This window comes from Trichomycterus rosablanca, chromosome 2 (genome assembly GCF_030014385.1).
Source record: "Trichomycterus rosablanca isolate fTriRos1 chromosome 2, fTriRos1.hap1, whole genome shotgun sequence".
Taxonomy (NCBI): Eukaryota; Metazoa; Chordata; class Actinopteri; order Siluriformes; family Trichomycteridae; genus Trichomycterus; species Trichomycterus rosablanca.
The window spans coordinates 11603196-11629669 of record NC_085989.1 but is presented as its reverse complement, the minus strand read 5'-3'; the positions used below and the strand labels follow the sequence as shown (position 1 = coordinate 11629669).

General features: G+C 40.0%; 1 protein-coding gene across 2 annotated transcripts in view; it reads left to right on the top strand.

The window, feature by feature from the left end:
• Nucleotides 1-90: 90 nt before the first annotated feature.
• Nucleotides 91-26474, top strand: part of tuft1b (tuftelin 1b) — a 77457-nt gene continuing 51073 nt past the window's right edge. For both annotated transcript variants that reach the window (XM_062990089.1, XM_062990088.1), the window contains exon 1: nt 91-246. In XM_062990089.1, coding sequence (XP_062846159.1) covers nt 193-246 — 54 coding nt within the window. In that variant the 5' untranslated portion in view covers nt 91-192. The remainder of the gene's footprint in view (nt 247-26474) is intronic.

Below are 26474 nucleotides of genomic sequence, written 5' to 3'. Positions count from 1 at the left end.
CTCCCGCTGCTACAGCAACGCAGCTTCACTCTGCACGCCTGTGCACCGTGTGCAACAGTGAGTCCACAGCACAGTGAATTAATGCAAACAACAAACACTTAAGAGCAAAAGGAAACAGAAATTCTGCTACTTAAATACTTACAACATCAACACGAACCCAGTTTTATAATATCTGGTTCGCATGCGATACAAATGGACCTTTCGGACGAAGCGGAGCGAGAAGTGAATTGCACTGACAAAGACACGGTAAGTGTTTTTATTGTCCTGCTTCTTTACAGCCGATTTAATGTTAATAAAATGACACTTTAATTATATTAAACATCCACTGTTAGCGACTGTGTGAACACGGGACAGAAAGCATAAACAAACCCACTTAAGTAATGCTTAGTAATGCATACTGCTTACTTTTGTCATCATGTGACTTTAGACTCATATATTTACTTGTAATGTGTTTACTTGTACTTTATTGCCTCATAGATTTTGCATTTTATGTTTACAATAATTAAACACACCCCTACAAGAAATAAGTGTACATTTTAATGCACAGTTAATATAAAATAAAATATATAGATTTAGAACAGGAGTCAACTAACGTTTGCATAAGACAGTAAATACAACTGATAACATAAGGTAGAATGATTCCTCGGTTAAACAAGCACTGTGGATGTGTACAGCATCTTTGTGTTTATTTAGAAGCCATTTATTATTTAATTATTTATTACCTTTTTTTGTCACCTGTTTTTTTTAAGTCAATTAGCAATATAAGTAAAGTATTAAGTAAATTATTAAGTATCAAATTTTGAATATACACTGATCAGCCATAACATTAAAACCTTGTTTCTACACTCACTGTCTATTTTATTTAGCCTGCTCTCACCCAGTTCTTCAATGGTCTGGATCACCACAGGACCACCACAGACTAAGTATTATTTAGGTGGTGGATAATTCTCAGCACTGACACTGTGAGTGGATCAGACACAGCAGCGCTGCTGGAGTTTTTAAATACCGTGTCCACTCACTGTAAACTCTATTAGACACTCCTACCTAGTTGGTCCATCTTGTAGATGTAATGTCAGAGACAAAGAAGGTGGTTTTAATGATATGGCTGATCGGTGTATATTGAAGCCAGGGATTTGTTGTGTCATGCTGTATATTATAATGCAATCTGTTTTTTCATTTCGTATGCATTTTTGATGGAAACCCTTTCCTCCAGCTGAATCATTTAAACCGTTAATGGTCTCACCAATGGAACTATACCAACAACAAACAATTAATATTATTTACTAGTTCAAACAGTATTTTTATTGAGCCTCTACCAAACAGCTGATATGATCACAAACATGTTGCAACTTTCATGGAGGTTTTTCAGCTGCTGGCTTCAAGTTGGCTTATAGATTAGAAAGGCTGTATTATTAAAACCATCTACCAGTATTTTTCAGTTTAACATGTCAACCAAGAAGTAGATACAGCCCAAACAAGATCCTTTAAGTACAGCTTATTTTTAATTAAGTATTAGACTCAAAGTAAACTCAACCAAATAGTTGAACAGACCATTAAGGGGTTAAATTGCTGTTAAATAACATCAGGAATTAAAGAGGAACTAATTCTGTTCATCCAGCTTTAAGTTTAAAGGCAGCGTCACTGATCATTTTTCAACAATATGTGATGTATCCCTGTGCTGCCACTGGACTTTATAGATATAGATAAAGAACTTGGATAGTTTATTTATTGATTGATTTTCGAGAAGTGTCTGTGTTGCTCAAGGACCATGTTATTATTGTAGCTTTAGAAATGTTATTATAGCTTAAGACGGCCATGTACTTAGTTTTGAGGTCAATATTCATCACAGTGTAAAAATCAGATGTCAAACATAGACATACAGAGTACAACAGCAGCTGTTAAGTAACAACACTACCAAAAATATATTACTTTAAACTTCTATTTGGATTGCGGGGCAGTTGTGCAGCTTCTTTTTACCCATAACTAAAGCACTAGCTAAGCTGTATGGTGGGGAATAGGGAATGCTTTTGGCACACATTGGGTTCTTCTTATTGCAATGCAACATTGATTGAATGCCACATTCTATACGAATCTGAGTCTGTCAGAGTTTATTAGAGTATTGTTGCTGACTATGTGCATTACTTAATGGTCACAATTTACACATCTAATAATAGCTAATACAAAAAAACAATCATCCAAAACAGGTCCTAGAAAAATCTCTGTTTACATGCATGTGTAGAGTACCACATACACCGACCTGGCTTAAAATTATGACCACTGAAAGGTGACTTGTATAACACTGATTATCTTTTCATCATGGCACCTGTTAGTGGGTGGGATATATTGGGCAGAAAGTGAACATTTTATTCTTAAAGTTGATGTTAGAAGCAGGAAAAATGGGCGAGCGTAAGGATTTGAGCGAGTTTGACAAGGGCCAAAGTGTGATGGCTAGACGACTGGGTCAGAGCATCTCCAAAACTGCAGCTCTTGTGGGGTGTGTCCGGGCTGCAGTGGTCGGTATCTATCAAAAGTGATCCAAGGAGGGAACAGTGGTAAACCGTCGACAGGGTCATGGGTGGCCAAGGCTCACTGATGCACGTGGGGAGTGAATCCAACAGATGAGCTACTGTAAGAAGTTAATGCTGGTTCTGATAGAAAGATATCCGAATACACAGTGCATCACAGTTGAATGGGCTGTTTTGGCAGCAAACGGGGGACCAACACAATATTAGGAAGGCGGGCAAGCCGTAGCCTAGTTAAGAAACTGGACTAGTAACCAGAAGGTCGCTGGTTCAAGCCCCACTACTGCCAGGTTGCTGCTGTTGGGCCCTTGAGCAAGGCCCTTAACCCTCAATTGCTCAGACTGTATACTGCCACTGTACTGTAAGTCGCTTTGGATAAAGGCGTCCGCTAAATGCAGAAAATGTAAATGTAAAATGTAATGGTCATAATGTTATGCCTGATCGGTGTATATGTTACAGTGACAACGAGCATCATGTGAGTCCAGTCAGAGTAAGAGGAGCAGCTGTATGTTACCTGAGTTTTCAATTGGTGTGTTAGTATTTTTTTTAATTGCTTTAAAATTAGATTTCATCACACTCCTCATACTTGTGTACAGCTTGTTTTTGTGTGCTTTATGGCCATCCATCCAGCAAACTACTTGAAAAATGTTTGCAGTAAAGGTTTGCAGCGTAAATTGTGTCTTGCAGACCAGTTTTTGCTCCCACCATGTTGTGTTTGTAAACTACTAAAATACATACGTGCACAACAAGCTTAAACATCATGTTATGACAACATGGACCCAAAGTCTCAAAGTAATGTTTTTAATGCTGTGTGAATTAATAGCCACAAAGTATAGAGACTGTTCTGAAAACAAAAACGGGACCTTCCCAGTATTAGTATGGTGTTTCTAAATTAGTAGCCAATAAGTGTTTAAGCTACACATTTCTGAGTCAAACACAACTAGATCCCCAGAAGTTACTTGAGGAATATACCAGGTAGACTTTGCTGATGTTCTAATGTTACCTACATTACCTAAATCAGGATTATTATACAAAAGTTTTTCTTAAATTGACATGTCTAGGATATTCCATGTTTAGTCTGGTCAACTTGATTTCATTTGTTGATATACATCAATTCCTTCAACACATTCTGAAAAAAGTTGGGACAGGGGCAAGTTAGTGCTAGTAATGAGGTAAAAAAAACTAAATAATAATGTGATATCAAACAGGTCATTGTAATCAAGATTTGGTACAAAAGCAATATCCACAAACTGGTTGGGAGTTTTCCAAACTCAGTTACCCGAGTCGTGTTTTTAGCTGCTGTACATTTCAACATCTTGGACATTTTTACTAACCGATTGCTAACTGAATTGCTGTAGGATTGCTAGTGTAACGGACTTTTCTGTGGTGTAGTATGCTGACAACGTTTGATGTATGTGTTCACGTATTAAGTGCATTCCATAATCAAAGGAAAAGTGTGCTTCTCTAGACACGTGATCATCTCTGTGCTGTGCCTCAAAAGAACAAGCCAGTACAGTATTATACTCCTGAGAGTTTGTACAGTTTATTTCTTTCTTTATAAACTCAGCAAACTCTAAAGACGCTCGATTACACTAGGGCCGCCTCATAGTGCAAATTAACCAGTAAACATGAGGCACTTGAACGCTATGCGAATGAAAAACGTGAAATTGCTAAACACAAACCTTTACATTTGAATTGCCTCACAAGCAAGAAGGTCCTGTGTTCAATCCCCAGGTGGGGCGGTCCGGGTCCTTTCTGTGTGGAGTTTGCATGTTCTCTTCATATCTGTGTGGGTTTCCTCCCACAGTCCAAAAACATGCAAGTGAGGTGAATTGGAGATTTAAAAAAAAGTCCAGGACTGTGTTTGACGTTAAAACTTGTGAACTGATGAATCTTGTGTAACCAGTAACTATCGTTTCTGTCATGAATGTAACCAAAAGTGTAAAACATGATGCTAAAATCCTAATAAACAAACAAACTCAGTTACTTGACCTCTTGGTATATTGGGTGCTTTGAGATTGGCCAAAAAGCTGTGTTATTTTTTGGTTACTTGTTTTTAGCTTCTGTGTTCCAAGATGCTAAAAGTAACTCCTAAACTGTATATGCGTTGCACAATCCATGTAAGCAATAGATGAGCGATCGTCTCTGACTTTACATCTACAAGGTGGACCAACTAGGTAGGAGTGTCTAATAGAGTGGACAGTGAGTGGACACAGTATTTAAAAACTCCAGCAGCGCTGCTGTGTCTCATACCAGCACAACACACACTAACACACCACCACCATGTCAGTGTCACTGCAGTGCTGAGGATAATCCACCACCTAAATAATACCTGCTCTGTTGTGGTCCTGTGGGGGTCCTGACCATTGAAGAACAGTTGAAAGCAGTCTAAAAAAAAGTATGTAGAGAAATAGATGGACTACAGTCAGTATTTGTACAGTAGAACTACAAAGTGCTTCTATATGGTAAGTGGAGCTGATAAAATGGACAGTGAGTAGGAACAAGGAGGTGGTTTTAATGTTATGGCTGATCAGTGTATAATGTTTATTGTAATCTTGCTGTCGCCACACAGCAAGAAGGTCCTGGGTTCGATTCCCAGGTGGGGCGGTCTGGGTCCTTTCTGTGTGGAGTTTGCATGTTCTCCCCATGTCTGTGAGTTTCCTCCAGGAGCTCTGGTTTCCTCCCACAGTCCAAAAACATGCAAGTGAGGTGAATTGGAGATACAAAATTTTCCATGACTGTGTTTGACATTGAACTTGTGAACTGATACATCTTGTGTAATCAGTAATTATATAATTAGTGTTAAAGTGGTTAAATAGGACTGAATATGTCATGTTGTCACCCACAGTACGATTTCTCATATTATCTATTTAAGTATTCTATTTAAGTGACCGACGTCTTTCATTTATAGATTTTGAGTGACGTGTTAAGCTATTACTTTGAAATACGTGTTGTTAAATGAATTATGTTCTTTGGCATGATGTATTTAAAAGGAATGTAGCTGCGTGCTGATGAACAATCTGGCTTAAAACAACATTCAAACGATTCTTCAGAAAATATTTTACATGTAATTTAGCCAGTGAAGGCAAACATTTATTTATAACATTTGCAGAGCATGAAGGAAAATGTGACACTGCTGCTTGCGTGGTGTTTGTGGTATTTTTCCCCTCATTTTCATCAGTTAATTGGTCTTGGTCCGAGTTGCGGCAGGTCTGGTTCCAAGACATACCCAATCATGCCAGCTACGGGCTACACGTTGCCTATGTAAAATCTTAACAAAAATTGTATTGGGTTATGATATTATTGTTACGCTTTGAGCAAGGATGACAAAGGGTGTTGTCTTCTTGCTCATAGGTAGTTCGATTCTATGAATTCATGAGGAAGGTAAATATCTTGGTATTTTCTGATTTTGGTTGATGTAGTAGGTTTACTGTGTAGTGGATGTAGTGGTGAACTGGTGGTTGGAGCCTTCTCACCTTGGTCCACTTCAGTGTGATCTGCATCAACCAAATCAGAGGGTGTGTTCAAAACCTAGTGAGCTGCCTCACTGTCTTACTGTCTATATAGGCAACTTCCTAAGTAGAGAGGATTCTAATAAGTCATCGACTTATAAGGCAGGTTATTCGAACACACTACTTAGACAGAGATTACTGCGATTACATCGGTTTTCGATTACTAAGCTAACACAGTTAGCATCATGCCATTCAAACCAATGGGATGAGGTGGCACAACATGCTAGCATGTCAAATAACATCTCCCTTCGTGTACCGAAAACGTTTAAATTGTCACTGACAAGCCCGAACTTGCAAATAAATACAGTTGTACACGTTTGTACAAATTAAAAATCTATGATAATTTATTTATGTTTGAAAATAACTCCCTGCATTGTCCGTCATATTTGTTATTTTTTGTAAGAAAAGTTGTGCCGCATTGAATGCTGGGATTGCCTTCGCCGCTAAGGCAGCATCGGATGCTTTTAAGATATCTTACTAGGGAGCATTTTAAGGCATCTAGGATTTCGAACAGCCTTCTTCTCTGGGCAGATCAAATATGCGTCCATCCTTAAAGACCCACCGTAGGCTATAGGCGGTTTATTTTATTTTATTTTTTTTATTGATGCATTTTCTCCCCTTTTTCTCCCTTTTCAGTGCATTCAATTGCCCCATTACATCATGCTTCCTCTCCACCAATGCCGATCTCTGCTCTGATTTAGGAGAACGAAGCTAACCCACACGTGGGCAGCATGCTGTATGCATCTTATCACCTACACTTTGACGAGTGCAGTGCAGCTTAGCTGCGTGTACGGAGGGACACACCCTAAGAGCACTCTTTTTCTCATCTCTGTGCAGGCGCCATCAATCAGCCAGCAGAGGTCGTAATTGCATTAGTCATGAGAGAGAGACCCTATCCGGCTTAGTTCCACCCATATGAACAACAGGCCAATCGTCGTTCATGTGGCCGCTCACCCTCAGCCGGCAAGGCAGAGCTGAGATTCGATACGATGTATTCGAGATCCCAACTCTGGTTCCAGCGTGTGTTTTTACCGCTGCGCCACCTGAGTGGTTTTAAATAGATTGATGTGACAGCACAATAAATATCTTATATCTCAGTAGCCTATTGATTTTCCCATCCGATCATGTGGGTTTTCTTTCCTTCTTAATTTAATGTAACAGGACCCCCCTAGGCTCACAACGTCAGCCCCCTGGTTGAGAACCACTGTCCTAGAGTCTGTAAAATGGGTTGATTGCTCTTTCCACACTATTTTTACAGCCATTCTGAAGTCTCTGTTTTGTGAAATACTGTTTTTTGTAGAAATTTCAGGCTCAAGTTGATTAGGATTTATAGGGTTCGACTGAATTTAGGCCTGACTTTAACTGGCTTAAGTGATTAAACACAAAGGTGAACCTTTGTAATATTATATTTTAATGATGTTTTTAAATGTATCAGTGTCACTCCATGCAATTACAGAGGTGAATGAAGAAAAAAGGACAATTACTCTCTCACAGTATGGCTAGTGTGCTACGCCTAATATCTGGTGTTATACGAATTGTTTCCCAAAGAACCCAGAGCACTTGAGTAACCCTACTCTCTCCTGCCATGCATAACCAGGCTTTTATTTATTCTTCCTTAGAAGACGAAGTGGAATATGTTTGTTTAGATAAGGACTGTCTGTGCATGTTTGCTATTTACTGATAGCATTCATGCTAGGCTTCTTTAAATATTATTTTACATAAAACTGCTTTGCTACTATGCAAATGTCAATCATCAGTTAGCACGTCACGCTTATGAGAAGCACGCACTCCTACACTTACAAACACACACTTACCAACAATGTACAACCCCAAATCAGAAAAAGTTGGGACAGTATGGAAAATGCAAATAAAATAAAAATGCAGTATTCCTTACATTTACTTTAACTTTTTTTTTTTATTACAGACAGGATGAACCTGAGATATTTCATGTTTTGTCTGGTCAACTTCATTTCATTTATTAATAAACATCCATTCCTGCATTTCAGACCTGCAACACATTCCAAAAAAAGTTAGGACGGTAAAGCATTTACCACTGTGTAATGTTGGCATTCCTTTTCACCACACTTAAAAGATGTATTTTGCACAGAGGATACCAAGTGATTTAGTGTTTCAGCTTTTATTTTGTCTCTTTCTTCCTGTAAACACGTCTTAAGATGTGCAACAGTACGGGGTCGTCATTGTCACATTTTTCGTTTTCGAAAAAAATTCTCCACACATTCTCTGTTAGGGACAGGTCAGGACTGCAGACAGGCCAGTCCATTACCCGTACCCTCTTCTTCCGCAGCCATGCCTTTGTAATTTGTGCAGCATGTGGTTTTGCATCGTTTTGTTGGAAAATGCATGGACGTCCCTGGAAAAGATGACGTCTTGAAGGCAGCACATGTTGCTCTAAGATCTCAATGTACTTTTCTGCATTAATGCTGCCATCACAGAAGTGTAAATGACCTTTACTAAGGGCACTGACACACCCCATACCATGACAGACCCTGGCTTTTGGACTTGTTGCTGATAACAGTCTGGATGGTTCTTTTCATCTTTGGTCAGGAGCACACGGCGTCCATTTTTCAAAAAAAGACCTGGAATGCTGATTCATATGACCACAATACATGTTTCCACTGTGTGATGCTCCAAAATACTGTAGATGCCTCCGAGCCCCGAGAAGTCGACGTCGCTTCTTATGGTTAACATAAGGCTTCTTTTTTGCACAGTAAAGTTTTAAGTGGCATTTATGCATGTAACTCTGTATTGTAGAGCTTGATAAAGGTTTGTCAAAGTAATCCCTCACCCATGTGGTTATATCAGCTATTGTTTAGTGGAGGTTCTTGATGCAGTGCCGTCTGATGGATCAAAGATCATGGGCATTCAGTTTAAGCTTGCGCCCTTGACCTTTACGCACTGAAATTCCTCCTGATTCCTTTTAATGATATTATGCACTGTAGAGGGAGAAATATGCAAATCCCTTCCAATCTTTCTTTGAGGTACATTGTTTTTAAACATTTCAATCATTTTCCTACACATTTGTTGACAAACTGGAGATCCTCTGATCATCTTTGCTCATCAAAGTACCAAACCATGATTACAATCACCTGTTTGGAATCACATTTTTTAAAGAGGTTTTTTCACCTCATTACTAGTGCTAAATTGCCCCCGTCCCAACTTTTTTGGAGTGTGTTGCAGGCCTGAAATGCAGGAATGGAGGTATATTAACAAATGAAATTTGAGCAGACAGTTGAGCAGACAAAACATGAAATATTTTGGGTTCAAACTGTCTGCAATCAAATAAAAGTCAAAGTAAATGTAAGGAACACTGTGTTTTTATTTTATTTGCATTTTCCATACTGTCCCAACTTTTTCTGATTTAAGGTTTGCCTGATTTAGGAGCAAACCGTAGCCTAGTGGTTAGGGTACTGGACTAGTAATCAAAAGGTTGCTGGTTCAAGCCTCACCACTGCCAGGTTGCTGCTGCTGGACCCTTGAGCAAGGCCCTTAACTCTCAATTGCTCAGATTGTATACTGTAACTGTACTGTAAGTCAGGATAAAAGGTGTCTGCTAAATGCTGAAAATGTAAATGTAAGGTTGTACATGCAGGATGAAAGGCAAGTACTTTGTTTGCTTTATGTTATAATTGTGTACAGTCATTACACCAACATCTGTGACTGTCAAATTATGTCATCTCAGTGGACACTTTGTGATTTGTATTCAAGTGCAGGAGCATTTTCTGCGTATTACGTGCGGTCAGACACGCCAGGTTATGTGGCAGCACTGTGTCTAAGTTTGTATTTTGTCTTGTATTTCTTGTGAGGACCATATCACGAATAACACGCGTGTTTTTTCTGTGGACCACTGATGATTCATTATTGCTGTTTTTGCTGTGGTTCTCTTGATTCTAGTTGTAAATAGCAGAAAGGTGGGTAAACAATGTTACTTTGGTTGCTTGCGTCACAGGTTTGCTGGTTCCAGATCAACAAGATTATGGTGCCAGAATGCCGCCAGCTTTTCTGGCCGAGAACCTGTGATTTTGTGGTGTTAAACCGCTGAACCATTCGGGATCTTGGCACCAGCACCAGCACATTGTTAAAAATCACCTACTGTTGGAACACATGCAGGATGTGGCTTGGCTGAAACAAGTAGAGATGCTTCTTAAAACCCCAAAACAAGCAAACAAACATAAAAAACTGCATAGATGACTGCACACGTATCTTTCAGCATTAATAGTGCCTCTACAGATGCATCTTAAACCCAGAGAACCGCGTTTACTGACAAGGGTTTTCTGATGTGTGCGTAAGCCCATTTGAGTGTATTGTTTACAGTATGCCAGTTTGAATGTGTTACCATTTAAATGATCTAATCTATGTTTAATTACATTGGTTTTTAGCCTTGCCCTTTACAGACCTCTCCAGATTCTTTGAATCTTTTAATATTATTATGAACTGTTCCTTGCAATTGTGTGTTGAGAAACTTTATTCTTAAACTGTTGAATGATAGTTGCAAACTCTGACACCAGCTTGATCTACTGAGCTGCAAAAAAATCGCACCCACAGTGATTTTTTTACTCGTCGGCCAAATCACAGATTGCTCAACGGCCTGCATTCGCACTGGTAGTGTCATTATTTTCTGTTTGCGTTTTGTTGCTATGGTTTAACTTTCACCAAGGAAAAAAAAGCAAATGCCCTGGTAGTACAACATACTTTATTGGCTATTTTATACAGAGCGGATAGAAAAAACTAATCAGATACCCTTCCACTCAGTTTTTACAAGAACATTGCTCTCGTCTTTTTGTTGTTTAACATTGCTTCTATCTTTACTAGGAACAGTTATCTAGGAACCAAAAATCGAGCGTACTGTTTTATGGTGGCGGAGATAAAGCGTGTGCCACTTTCCTCAGTGCTAACTTCCTAAATCGCTCTTAATTTGCATAGAGTTAAACCCTGCTCATCTGTCACAATACCAACTCCACCATCTTTGTGTAGGTAGGGCTGTCGCGGTGAAAGAATTTCCCCGTTGGCGATTTAGCGTGGCTCAACACCACGGTATGCGATATTACCGCCATGTTTTTTGTTTTTTGAAAATTACTTAATTTATCTGGATTTTAGAGTTATATTTTAGAGCTATATAAACAAGCTTCATTGTTAAGCTATAATTCTGTATATTATTGCTTTTTAAATTACAAAGATGAGACAGCTTTAGGACAAATCAAATGCGTGTTTATTGTTAAATACAGAACAGAGCAAGGATGCGCAATAAGAAACACTGCTTTTAGATATACACTGAGAAACAAAAAAAAAGCAAACTGTTTAGGCTAAATATTTTAAGTGCACATCTAAGCAAAATATGGTAAAAAAACCAAAAAAACAACGAAACCTTTCGTTTATAACTAAAACTCGCGGCACTAACAACTCTCTCTGATGGTGTGCTCGTTGCACAAATACACATGTACTTGCATGCGACTTTCAATACATTTTTATTCAACGAAAAAATACATTTAAATCATTCCAGCAAGCCAGCAAGAGAATAGTTGCGGGCAATGCCATATTAACCGTGTTTTAGTACGCCAAGGCTGTTTGAATATAGTCTAAATTACAAGTATTTTATTGAGTGTGAACTCAATTTGATCATTAATAAACTTGCCTATAATTACTGTTGCCATTGTTTCCATCTTAAAACACAAAGCCTGACACTCAGCAGCAACGGATGCGAACAGGTGGCGGGAAAATGCTCATCTTAGCTCATTTTCATTATGAATTTATTTAACATTTAATACGCCCGAATGTAAGCGTAAAACAAGATGGACCCTGCAACAAAAAAAGAAAGAAAAAACGTAAACATCGCGGTGTGCCTTGCGGTTGGCTGGTTTATAGCGCGGTATTTCAAAATTGCGGTTACCGCGACAGCCCTATGTGTAGGTAACGTCAACTCTGCCTCCTGTTGTTGGAAGTTGTCAGCTCTTACTAAAAATAAATGACAGACAGTTGCTTTGTCACGTTGCGTTGCTGTCTGTGAATGCAGGGTAAGCATTAGGTATAAGTTGATAAAGTAAACTCAGTGCTCAGTGGGTGGTACAGATGGAGCAGTCCAGTTTTTTGTGTGAAGTTTGCATGTTCTGTGTGGGTTTCCTCCGGGCGCTCTAGTTTTCTCCCATAGTCAAAGACATGCAGTCAGGCCAATTGTAGCTACTAAAACTCCTTTATTTTTTCTTTTCTCCCAGATGAGGTTCTCTGACTTATCTCATAAGGCAACCCCACAACCTGTCTGCTGGATCCTATCCCATCTATAATCCTTCAGACAATCCCCCTGCATCACACCTATAATCAACAACACCTTGTCATATGGTATTGTCCCTACAGCTTTTAAGAAGGCACAGGTTATCCCCCTCCTTAAGGAAACCACAATGGACACCACAGACATAAACAACAACACACCCACAGACCCAAATTACTCTACAGTCTGTTATTTCTTTCTCAGCAAGAATGACATCCAAGATAGTATCGGTCTTGTTTTAAGGCAGCGCACTCCACAGGAACAGCCCTTGAGGCCGTCACCGAAAAGCTTCATACTGCCAGAGCATCCAAACGTTTATCAGTTCTGTTCTTCTTTGACCTATCTGCAAACTTGGACACAGTTAGTCACAGCATTCTCCCGTCAACCCTCTTCAACCTTGGCAGTATATAACTTTGTACCTGGAAGGATTATTGTACCAGGTGTTGTGGAGGGGATCTCCTCTATACAGTCCCACACAGTTCTGTACTAGGTCCTCTCATTTTTCCCACCATAAGCACTCATTTTCTTGGTGAAGTCACATCCTCCCATGAGTTTTCTAACCATTCGTGCAATAATTCATTTAGTGTCTCTTTTACCACTGTGGGTCCGAATCACTGGGCAAAAAGGCAGAAAACACTGTGGACTCTGGACTGGACTGGTAATTGGTGTTAACTTGACCGTGGGAAAACTGGAAGACCTTCCTGCTGTGAGGTGAGAGAGAGAGAGAGATATATGGATGGATGGATGGATGGATATATAGATGGATGGATGGATGGATAGATGGATATATAGATGGATGGATAATGTATGGATGGACAGATGGATAGATGGATGGACAGATGGATAGATGGATTGATGTATGGATTGATAGATGGATGGAATGTGCCTATTCGGTTAAAGGAGCATTTGTATGGCTGGGCACTATAGTTGCTCAAGAAAGCCTCGACTGATGCTCCAGTGGATTTCAACGCGATTCAGTGGGGCTGAGGTCAGGGCTCTGTGCAGGTCACTGAAGGTTCTTTAAACCAAGCTTTTCTTCATGTCTTTATAGGCCTTGCTTTTTACACAGGGGCATAGTAATGCTAAAACAGGAAAGGGCCTTTCCTAAACTGCTGCTGCAAAAAGTTAAAATCACATGCTTTTCTTATATATAATTGATTTATTAAACTTAGTAGCAATTGTTGTTGCTGAAACAGTATTGGGGTTGTCCAGTACTTATGTTCATATAGTGTATGTCCCCATGCCAAGACATCAAGTCATCTCTCGTAATGCTTCACATCAAACCATCTTGAACGTTAATTTGGCTCATGTTGCTAGTATAATATTACCACATTGCTTGGGGGCAGTGGTAGCCTAGTGGGTTGAGCTTTGGGCTATCAACTGAAAGGTTGTGAGTTTGAATCCATCTATGCCATGCAGCCACAGTTGGGCACTTAAGCAAGGCCCCTAAACCTGCGCTCTGACCCCAGCTTCCAAACAAGCTGGGATATGCGAAGAAAGAATTTTGTTGTACTGTACACCTAGATATGTATTCATGACAAATAAAGGCGTTCTATTCTTCTTTTTGAGACCACTTAGATTCTAGTTTGGTCTCTTGTAATTTTGAGACTGGACTATTCTTCCCATGTCTACCATCGGGCCGCTGTAAATGATTTAAAATGCAGCTGCGTGCCTGTTATATTTTGTGCGTATTCCATTTTCATTCCCCAATTTAGTTGTTTCAAGTTCCTAATTGCAACTCCTTCCCTAGCATCACCCCTGCCCTTACTAATGAGAGTTGCTGATTAGCAATCTCCTCCTCCAATAGGCGTGTAGTCACTGGTCGCTTCTTTTCCCCCTGCCACAGGTGGAGTTCTTATTATATATAGTGGGATATGCTATTATTGTTTACAAACCAACCACCAATTGTGCAGGAGCATTGGCCAGTCTGCAGAGGTTGCATTTGCAACAGCACTGAGGACACTTGTTGGCTTCATTTCCTCACATACACACCCAATAACACGTGTGTGATATATCACGAGTCAAGAGAGCCTTTATTGTCATTTCTTCTCCAGGATCAGGGTGCAACACAAAACACAAGTGCAAAACAATACAGTATACACAGTGCAGATAAAAAACAATACAAAAACAGATCTACAATAGAGACATTTCTAATCTAAAAAAATTGAGGGGGCGGGACCAAAGACAAGAGTAGTGTTGGCCAGTACATGGTACTGAGTAAATGATAAGTGAGGTAAAAACATATTCTGATATACAGTTAGCAGCATATCAACATGGCCATGTTGATAGCACAGTTGAGATTTAAACTTGAGACCTCAGCCGTGGTGAGCTACCCCATTCGACCACTGTGCCACCAGAGCACACTGCTGGACTGTTTTTTAATTAAATGAGGTACACATGTTCCCCACTGTTTATTTAAGTTCTTGTTGTAAGTTATTATAAGTGCTTTTGGAGAAAGTTTGGTTGGCTGGCAAATTCTTAAATGATTTACCACTTTTTAAAGTTTTTTTTATTTGGAAAGAATGGCTCTCACTGTATTTAGTTGTTAGTTGGCACGTCTATATGAGTGTAACTTTGGATGAAGTTAATATGCAGCCAGCGGGTCATAATGGGTTCTGAGAGAAAAGCCGAACACTTAGATCTGTGAAGTGCTGTTAGGCAATTATTCAAACATCAAACTTCTCAAATGTACCTTCAATGCTGTGTAAATACTTATAATAGCGCTTCAAAGATTTTGCCTCCCATGCCCATAAACCACTTGTTTATTATGTGAAAATGAAAAATAATAAGTTATTAAAATAAAAGCAGGATTTTCACCTACCCCATTGTAATCTATGTTCAGTTTCTGGTTTCAGCTGGTTTTGCTTTGCCAGCTTTAATAAGTCAATGCTCCAACAAAATGCCACATGTGCTGAGCCCTTTTTGGCCTTTAGTTCAATCTAGTGTGTCCAAACTTTACACAACAGTTTGTAGACTGCTCTTCTTATTCTTGACTCCAGGTGTTTCAGCCACACCCATTGCTAACAAGTGTATGGAACAGGGGTGGCTCGTTCCTTAGGGCGATCGGGCGACGCACCACCAAAGGACGAAAGGGAAGAAATGTTTCCATCACAGCTGTGACTGTTCTGGACAGTCTGTCTTGCCTGTGAATATCGTAGTCCAATCAGCGTCGAGTTGTGTTCCGTACAGTACCGCCCCTTTTGGGGCGATTTTCAGTCAGACTGATTGCAGACGGATTACTCTCATGTTAAGGCTCTTTTAGTCGAACTGCAGGCGCTGCAATACATTCTGAATGGGTTCCAGGAGGGCTCGCACTTACGTGCTATATCTTATAAGTTACAAGTAAATTACAAGTAATATAATTTTTAAATTGTGATTGCACTTATTGTATCTCCCCAATTGTTTAATTGTACTTCTTTATTCATTGCACATCAGTTGCAATTGTTAGTGTGAAGGCTTTACTTAATTTTTTGATTAATGGTAAAGCTGGTCTCTCTCCATGTTCAAAGTTATTTGTGAGGGCAAACTGACAGATGACTTAAGATGTTAATTATTTAAGCTTTAATTTACTAATTGAACGGGTCACCTTGGCCATCATCACAACAATTGCCCCCACTGAGAGATTTGGCAGGACTGGTATGGAATGTATTATAATAAATAAACTATAGGCTTCCAAGCCTTCCAGCCTTTTCTTGCTAGTAGGCATGAGCTTTGTTTTCAGATCCCCAGTCAGCTGCTTAAGGAAGCCCATGGTTGTTGAATGTTAGGTTTGATGTCTTAAAATTTATTTCAAGCTGACAGTTTCTAATGCCAGTTCTTTCTGTCTCTATAATGACCTAATGAGTTCACATGGCACAGTTACTACTTTATTGTTTTCTATTTTTTAAGTTTATCAGATACAGTGGTACCTTGAAACTCTAGAGGTCAATTGGTTCTTGGAGTGGCGTCGAGTTTAAAATGCGTTGAGTTTTAAGGTATTATATAAGGTTATAAGGATGTATGGGAAACCTGTTAATGTGTTTCATGGTCTCGTGGAACTGCATATATTTTAGGCTAATGTAAAATAATGGGGTTGTTTTTAACACTTACACACACATAATATAAAAACACTGAAATACAGTTAAATACAATAAAACCTGCTCTTTATGTTTACTTCTTTATTGTTTCCTTATGTTTCTTAATCCTGGAGATGCTTGATCTTGGAATACCGTATTCCTTTCAGTAAAGGTGCATGTACATGAGAAGCGGCAAAATAGCTTTTGCGCTGCTGTGCCGTTATTTCCTATGCAGTTTGCTGGTGCACAAAGCTTAATGTGACTTATTGTATTAAAACAACGAGTGAGGAATTTCATTAGTGGAGAGAACTTATGAACAGTAATAATTAAGAGAGGTTTAGTGTTCCTATGTCGTTCTTTTAATACATTAAGTCACATTAAGCTTTTTTTTAAAGATAAGAGTTTTAGACTCTTGAGAAAAGGAAAAGCTGATTCTCACAATTTCTCAGCACCCTGAGCTATAACAAAAGTTTAAAAGTGAAACAGGAGGAAAATCCAGCTAAAGACAGATACATATGGAGCTTTCAGAGTGAATTTGACGTTCCACACAAATGCAGATTTGTCTCATATTCAGACTTTGATGACGTTTCACACCGCTTAAGCCAAGAGCCGAAGGGTACAAATTTCTCGATGAAGGGCGTCGACTTTTAAAGATTTTGTGTTTAGGGGACGCCGAGATACAAGATACCACTGTATATACTATACTATACATCCCTATACTATTAGGGATGTAACGATGCACCACAAGACAGTTAAAAATCGGTGCACATGTGCCACGATTCAAATCGGTTTTTCATTTAAGATGAATTGATATTCACTTTAAATTGATGAATTGATATTCAGCAGAGGGCACTGGCGCTATTCACCTTGCCTGGTTCACGGCACTTTACAAAGTTGCCAGGTTTGGAATTTTCCATCCAAATGTATTTTTGTGCGGATACTTTCTTTATTTGTATTAATCATTTATTTATTTAATGTGGCATTTGTTTTAAAATTTCACTCAGACTCATGCAAAGTCCAACGACCCTTTCTGATGTACTCGCTACTTTGTTAGATTCGTTTGTGAGGCCAGTCTCGTGCATGTAGAGTTACACGCTGGTCTCCATGTTCCTCCACTTTTGTACAGGTGCCTCTGGCTACTAACCAGGGTCCTTACACAGTATCAAAGACCCCACCCCCTTTTTAGTCCGGTCTTTTCCCACACAGCAGACTAGTGGTAAATTTTTCCTGCTGCAGGCACTGCCAATTGTGCTAGTGTGGCACCCAGCTGACTGGTAGCAGATTCTGAACTGAAAGTTCAGAATCCCAGTGCTGGTGTGCTAGCGGAATACACCACCCTTAACTTTAGGTTAAGAAAAAAAAACAAGATAGAAGTTCTTGTCCATTTGGCAGACTGTTTACACTGAGCTGAAAAAGTCCACATTGGATTAAAGTAGGATTAATATGATTAATATTAATAAATATTTGCTTTCACACAGTAACGAACATGTCATCATGTGATGTTTACATGTGTAAAAATAAGCCCAGGCTGACAATATGGCCAAATGTATGTGGACAATCTTCTAAATATTAAGTTCAGGTGTTTAAGTGACGCAGCTATTGCTAACAAGTGTTCAATTAATGTGCAATAAATAAAGACTAGGAATACAAATACAGATCCTTTAACTCCTGTAAGTTGTGAGGTGGAGCCTCCATGGATCGGACTTGTTTGTCCAGCACCTCCCACAGATCTTTGATTGGATTGAGATCTGGGGAATTTGGAGGCCAAGTCAACACCTCAAACTCGTTGTTGTGCTCCTCAAACCATTCCTGAAGCATTGTTGCTTTGTGGCAGGGCGCATTATCATGCTGATAAAGGCCACAGCCATCAGGGAATACCGTCTCCATGAAAGCGTGTACATGGTCTGCTACAATGCTTAGGTAGGTGGTACGTGTCAAAGTAACATCCACATGGATGGCAGGACCCAAGGTTTCCCAGCAGAACATTGTCCACATCATCACACTGCCTCCGCCGGCTTGCCCACTTCCCATAGTGCATCCTGGTGGCATGTGTTCTCCAAGTAAGCGACACACACACACCCGGCCATCCACGTGTGATTCATCAGACCAGGCCACCTTCTTCCATTGCTCCATGGTCCAGTTCCGATGCTCATGTGCCCATTGTTGGTGCTTTCGGTGGTGGACAGGGGTCAGCATGGGCATCCTGACTGGTCTGCGGCTATGCAGCCCCATACGCAATAAACTGTGATGCACTGTGTATTCTGACACCTTTCTATCAGAACCAGCATTAACTTCTTCAGCAGTTTGAGCTACAGTAGCTCGTCTGTTGGATCGGACCACACGGGCCAGCCTTCGCTCACCACGTGCATCAGTGAGCCTTGGCCGCCCATGACCCTGTTACCGGTTTACTACTGTTCCTTTCTTGGACCACTTTTGATAGATACTGACCACTGCAGACCGGGAACACCCCACAAGAGCTGCAGTTTTGAAGATGCTCTGACCCAGTCGACTAGCCATTAAAATTTGGCCCTTGTCAAACTCGCTCAAACCCTTACGCTTGCCCATTTTTCCTGCTTCTAACATCAACTTTGAGGATAAAATGTTCACTTGCTGCCTAATATATCCCACCCACTAACAGGTGCTGTGATGATGAGATAATCAGTGTTATTCACTTCACCTGTCAGTGGTCAAAATGTAAATGTAACCAGTAACCAAAAATCTTATAGCGTCTCATTAAAATATAAAACATAATTAAACATAAGATCAACAACTCACACATGCTTTATTAATTAAAACAAAGCAAACCTGGCAGTGATGTAGAATAGTTATATGAACATAAACAATGAGCAGGTAGGATGGTAGGAAACACCCCAGTTCATCACAGGGCAAATACACACACACACACACACACACACACACACACACACACACACACACACACTTAGGGCAATTTAGTATCTCCATTTAACCTGACTGCGTGTCTTTGGACTGTGGGAGAAAATTAAAGCACTTGGAGGAAACTCCACACAGAAAGGACCTAGACCTCTTCACCTGGAAATTTAACTCAGGCCCTGATTTAAAACAGACGGTAGCAAACAGTCCTTCTCAAGCGATAGTTAAACATTTATTTATTAACCGTCAGTTAAGCCACCGCTGTATCCTGGTCAGGGTCGCAGTGGATTTGTTTAATTGGGGCGAAAGGTCGGAAACACCTTAGACAGGTCTTTCACAAGGCTGACACACACACACATTTCCCCACACACTCACACTTAGGGCAATTTAATAGATCCATTTGGCCATTTGGATTGTGGGAGGAAACTGAAGCACTCAGAGGAAACCCACACAGATAGGAGGACATCATGCAGACTCCACACAGACCCGGGTCGCCTTGCTGTAAGGCGACTGCGCTACCCCGATGCACTTTTCTTACCGACACTGTTGTACTGTAGTTTGTATAAGATAATAATCATGGTTTTACCTTTATACAAGGACATGGTTTAAAGTATCCTTGTTGTTTTTGTATAAACTCCCAAGTAAAGCAAACTGGCTTCACTGCTTGTGATTTTAAGGCATTTTAGTTCCATAATATAAATGCATAATAATGTTTTCTTGATTGGATTTGAATCTCCAAATGCAATGTGTAATTGAAACTGGCTCATGCACACTGGGGGTGGGCAAGAGTGTATTCCTTTGTACAGTCTATTACTGCACTCTTACTTGCAATCAAGTGGCAGCTTGAGGACATACAACCCCAAATAAGAAAAAGTTGGGACAGCATGGAAAATGCAAATAATAAAAAAAACAGTGTTTTTACATTCACTTTGACTTTTATTTGATTGCAGACAGGATGAACCTGAGATATTTCATGTTTTATCTGCTCAACTTCATTTCATTTATTAATAAACATCCATTCCTGCATTTCAAGCCTGCAATACATTCCAAAAAAAGTTGGGACAGTAAAGCATTAACCACTTTGTAATGTTGCCTTAATGTTGTCTTAAAAGACGTTTTGGCACCGAGGAGACCAAGTGATTTAGTGTTTCAGCTTTTATTTTGTCCCATTCTTTCTGCAAACACGTCTTAAGATGTGCAACAGTACAGGGTCGTCGTTGTCGCATTTTTAGTTTCAAAATTCTCCACACATTCTCTACTGGGGACTGCAGGCAGGCCAGTCCAGTACCCGTACCCTCTTCTTCCACAGCTATGCCTTTGTAATGTGTACAGCATGTGGTTTTGCACTGTTCCAACTTTTTTTGGAATGTGTTGCAGGCCTGAAATGCAGGAATGTATGTTTATTAATTAATAAATGAAGTTGAGCAGACAAAACATGAAATATCTCAGGTTCATCCTGTCTGCAATCAAATAAAAGTCGAAGTAAATGTAAGAAACTCTGTGTTTTTATTTAATTTGCATTTTCCATACTGTCCCAACTTTTTCTGATTTGGGGTTGTACAAAAAGGTCCTGGTCGCAACTCAATGTTTTGGTTCACCGTTCACCCCAAATGAGGCACATGGACACTGTTTACCCATGAGGATGCAGCGTGATGCAAGGTGATCAACTTGATGATCAAGTTGAAGGATGTGTTTTGGTATCAGACACTACAGGTTTCCTTCAACAAGAAATGAGATGGTTGTAATGTTTTGGCTCATCTGTGCAATTAAATCTTGAAGGTTTTATAAAAGTAAGTCTAGTTGTTTGCATTTATGGCACTTAGTACACAAAGAGATATCCAATTGTGATCAAATACAGTCCAGGCAATTAAAGTTTAAGGGCCTTGCTCAAGTGGCAGCCAGGCAGTAGTGGGGCTTGAACCAGTGAATTTCTGATTACTAGTCTTGTACTGTAATTGCTGAGCTACGACTGACCTAGAAATAGTTATGGTGCGAATAAAAACATGACCTGTGCAAATTGCACCTGATTATATACCTGAAAGAATTTACACAACAATTATTGTGATGGTTAGAGAGCAAGCACTTAAGGAAATATTATTAACCATCATGATTGTGCCTATTGTAATGTTTTACTAATATAACCAGTGTCATAAAATGTCAACATTTTGCAATGCTATCATGTTTAAATTTGTCAGCAGAAGATTGTAATTGAGTAAATAGCTATAACAGGAGTGTCTACAATGTAACTAGCAGGAGGTATGTAAACAAACCAGTTTTTTAATTGTATTGTATATTTATTTAGGAATCTGTGTTCTCTAACTATTTTAAGACAGATATTTCCAGTGGTCTGGGCAGAGCTCTAACCTTAACCCTACTGATAACCTCTTGGATGATCAACAGAATGTTGATTGTATGAGCTTAAATTCCCCACAGACACAAATTTAATCATTTACGTATTTATTCCATTTACAAAACATACATTACAATTAATGTATTTATATGGTACACCCATACTTTGTATCCTGAAGGGGGAGCAATAAGAAAGATGAGGATTTAGGGCTGGGCTGTGATGTAACCTTGCCCCCGACAAGTAAGGCGATAGGTATTCACATGCACACACAGCACATGCTCTCACATCTGAGAAAGTAACATTCAGGCAGAAGGTAAGGCACAATGCATTTATACTACACTACGTCTATTGAGGTGTATTTGTGTTGTTTGTTTGTGATCAGCGTAATTGTTATTTTATGGGTGTATTTCAGATTATGTTGCTATTGTGATTACATTGGTGAATATTGAGCAGAACTGTTTATGCAAAACAGATGTAATGTTAATAGGTGTAGTATAGCAAGTCCATGCTTTTCTATATGTTCTGTGTGTGTATCAGAGTCAGAAAAGTCTTACTTTCATCAGACTGTTAATCACAGTTTGGCTTTAGAGAGTTACAGAGATTGAAAGGTGTCAGTGATGAACTGTGCGGGTGAAAGGCGATCAGTTTACTTTTGCATTGTTTGCATGTAAGCATAAAGGACTAAGCAATATTTGGGGGAAAAAAAACAGTAATTATTCAGTCAGTGCTCTTAATGTGACGTACACCAGATATAAGTACAGAACTTGGTATATACAGTTTTAGGAACAGTTTTGTTGAGTTTAAATGCCTCATTCTTTATTCTACAAACATGCCTTTTGTGTTATATGACCACAAACTTTATTTTAAATTGTTTTTTTTCCAAGTGATTATTAACTATAATTAACTATAATTTATATATAAATGTATTTCTCATGCACACACGTTTGTATTTACACTTATATGTATGTATTGGTTATAATGTATGCTATTGTTTCTATGATGTATATTCATTCATGCCTATATCTAATATTATTTGGTTTTATATTTGCATATTTATTTGTGGAACTGATAAAATGGACAGTGAGTGTGGAAACAAGAAGGTATATATTATATAATATAATATATATACAGTGTATCACAAAAGTGAGTACACCCCTCACATTTCTGCAAATATTTCATTATATCTTTTCATGGGACAACACTATAGACATGAAACTTGGATAGAACTTAGAGTAGTCAGTGTACAACTTGTATAGCAGTGTAGATTTACTGTCTTCTGAAAATAACTCAACACACAGCCATTAATGTCTAAATAGCTGGCAACATAAGTGAGTACACCCCACAGTGAACATGTCCAAATTGTGCCCAAAGTGTCAATATTTTGTGTGACCACCATTATTATCCAGCACTGCCTTAACCCTCCTGGGCATTGAATTCACCAGAGCTGCACAGGTTGCTACTGGAATCCTCTTCCACTCCTCCATGATGACATCCTGGAGCTGGTGGATGTTAGACACCTTGAACTCCTCCACCTTCCACTTGAGGATGCGCCACAGGTGCTCAATTGGGTTTAGTCCATCACCTTTACCTTCAGCTTCCTCAGCAAGGCAGTTGTCATCTTGGAGGTTGTGTTTGGGGTCGTTATCCTGTTGGAAAACTGCCATGAGGCCCAGTTTTCGAAGGGAGGGGATCATGCTCTGTTTCAGAATGTCACAGTACATGTTGGAATTCATGTTTCCCTCAATGAACTGCAGCTCCCCAGTGCCAGCAACACTCATGCAGCCCAAGACCATGATGCTACCACCACCATGCTTGACTGTAGGCAATATACAGTTGTCTTGGTACTTCTCACCAGGGTGCCGCCACACATGCTGGACACCATCTGAGCCAAACAAGTTTATCTTGGTCTCGTCAGACCACAGGGCATTCCAGTAATCCATGTTCTTGGACTGCTTGTCTTCAGCAAACTGTTTGCGGGCTTTCTTGTGCGTCAGCTTCCTTCTGAAATGACGACCCTGCAGACCGAGTTGATGCAGTGTGCGGCGTATGGTCTGAGCACTGACAGGCTGACCTCCCACGTCTTCAACCACTGCAGCAATGCTGGCAGCACTCATGTGTCTATTTTTTAAAGCCAACCTCTGGATATGACGCCGAACACGTGGACTCAACTTCTTTGGTCGACCCTGGTGAAGCCTGTTCTGAGTGGAACCTGTCCTGGAAAACCGCTGTATGACCTTGGCCACCATGCTGTAGCTCAGTTTCAGGGTGTTAGCAATCTTCTTATAGCCCAGGCCATCTTTGTGGAGAGCAACAATTCTATTTCTCACATCCTCAGAGAGTTCTTTGCCATGAGGTGCCATGTTGAATATCCAGTGGCCAGTATGAGAGAATTGTACCCAAAACACCAAATTTAACAGCCCTGCTCCCCATTTACACCTGGGACCTTGACACATGACACCAGGGAGGGACAACGACACATTTGGGCACAATTTGGACACAATTTGGACATGTTCACTGTGGGGTGTACTCACTTATGTTGCCAGCTATTTAGACATTAATGGCTGTGTGTTGAGTTATTTTCAGAAGACAGTAAATCTACACTGCTATACAAGCTGTACACTGACTACTCTAAGTTATATCCAAGTTTCATGTCTATAGTGTTGTCCCATGAAAAGATATAATGAAATATTTGCAGAAATGTGAGGGGTGTACTCACTTTTGTGATACACTGTATATATATATATATATATATATATATATATATATATATACAGTGTATCACAAAAGTGAGTATGTATCACAAAAGTGAGTACACCCCTCACATTTCTGCAGATATTTAAGTATATCTTTTCATGGGACAACACTGACAAAATGACACTTTGACACAATGAAAAGTAGTCTGTGTGCAGCTTATATAACAGTGTAAATTTATTCCTCCCTCAAAATAACTCAATATACAGCCATTAATGTCTAAACCACCGGCAACAAAAGTGAGTACACCCCTTAGTGAAAGTTCCTGAAGTGTCAATATTTTGTGTGGCCACCATTTTTTCCCAGAACTGCCTTAACTCTCCTGGGCATGGAGTGTACCAGAGCTTCACAGGTTGCCACTGGAATGCTTTTCCACTCCTCCATGACGACATCACGGAGCTGGCGGATATTCGAGACTTTGCGCTCCTCCACCTTCCGCTTGAGGATGCCCCAAAGATGTTCTATTGGGTTTAGGTCTGGAGACATGCTTGGCCAGTCCATCACCCTTACCCTCAGCCTCTTCAATAAAGCAGTGGTCGTCTTAGAGGTGTGTTTGGGGTCATTATCATGCTGGAACACTGCCCTGCGACCCAGTTTCCGGAGGGAGGGGATCATGCTCTGCTTCAGTATTTCACAGTACATATTGGAGTTCATGTGTCCCTCAATGAAATGTAACTCCCCAACACCTGCTGCACTCATGCAACCCCAGACCATGGCATTCCCACCACCATGCTTGACTGTAGGCATGACACACTTATCTTTGTACTCCTCACCTGATTGCTGCCACACATGCTTGAGACCATCTGAACCAAACAAATTAATCTTGGTCTCATCAGACCATAGGACATGGTTCCAGTAATCCATGCCCTTTGTTGACATGTCTTCAGCAAACTGTTTGCGGGCTTTCTTGTGTAGAGACTTCAGAAAAGGCTTCCTTCTGGGGTGACAGCCATGCAGACCAATTTGATGTAGTGTGCGGCATATGGTCTGAGCACTGACAGGCTGACCCCCCACCTTTTCAATCTCTGCAGCAATGCTGACAGCACACCTGCGCCTATCTTTCAAAGACAGCAGTTGGCTGTGACGCTGAGCACGTGCACTCAGCTTCTTTGGACGACCAACGCGAGGTCTGTTCTGAGTGGACCCTGCTCTTTTAAAACGCTGGATGATCTTGGCCACTGTGCTGCAGCTCAGTTTCAGGGTGTTGGCAATCTTCTTGTAGCCTTGGCCATCTTCATGTAGCGCAACAATTCGTCTTTTAAGATCCTCAGAGAGTTCTTTGCCATGAGGTGCCATGTTGGAACTTTCAGTGACCAGTATGAGAGAGTGTGAGAGCTGTACTACTAATTTCAACACACCTGCTCCCTATGCACACCTGAGACCTAGTAACACTAACAAATCACATGACATTTTGGAGGGAAAATGACAAGCAGTGCTCAATTTGGACATTTAGGGGTGTAGTCTTTTAGGGGTGTACTCACTTTTGTTGCCGGTGGTTTAGACATTAATGGCTGTATATTGAGTTATTTTGAGGGAAGAATACATTTACACTGTTATATAAGCTGCACACAGACTACTTTTCATTGTGTCAAAGTGTCATTTTGTCAGTGTTGTCCCATGAAAAGATATACTTAAATATCTGCAGAAATGTGAGGGGTGTACTCACTTTTGTGATACACTGTATATATACAGTATATACTGTATATAGTATATATATATATACTGATCAGTTTTAACATTAAAACCACATCCTTGTTTCTACACACTGTCCATTTTATCAGCTCCACTTACCATATAGAAGCACTTTGAAGTTCTACAATCACTGACTGTAGGCCATCTATTTTTCTACATACTTTTTTAACCTGCTTTCACCCTGTTCTTCAATGGTCAGGACCCCCACAGGACCACCACAGAGCAGGTCTTATTTAGGTGGTGGATCATTCTCAGCTCTGCAGTGAGACATGGTGGTGGTGGATCAGACACAGCAGCGCTGCTGGAGTTTTTAACTATCGTGTCCACTTACTGTTTACTCTATTAGACACTCCTACATAGTTGTTCCCCCTTGTAGATGTAAAGTCAGAGGCGATCGCTCATCTATTGCTGCTATTTGAG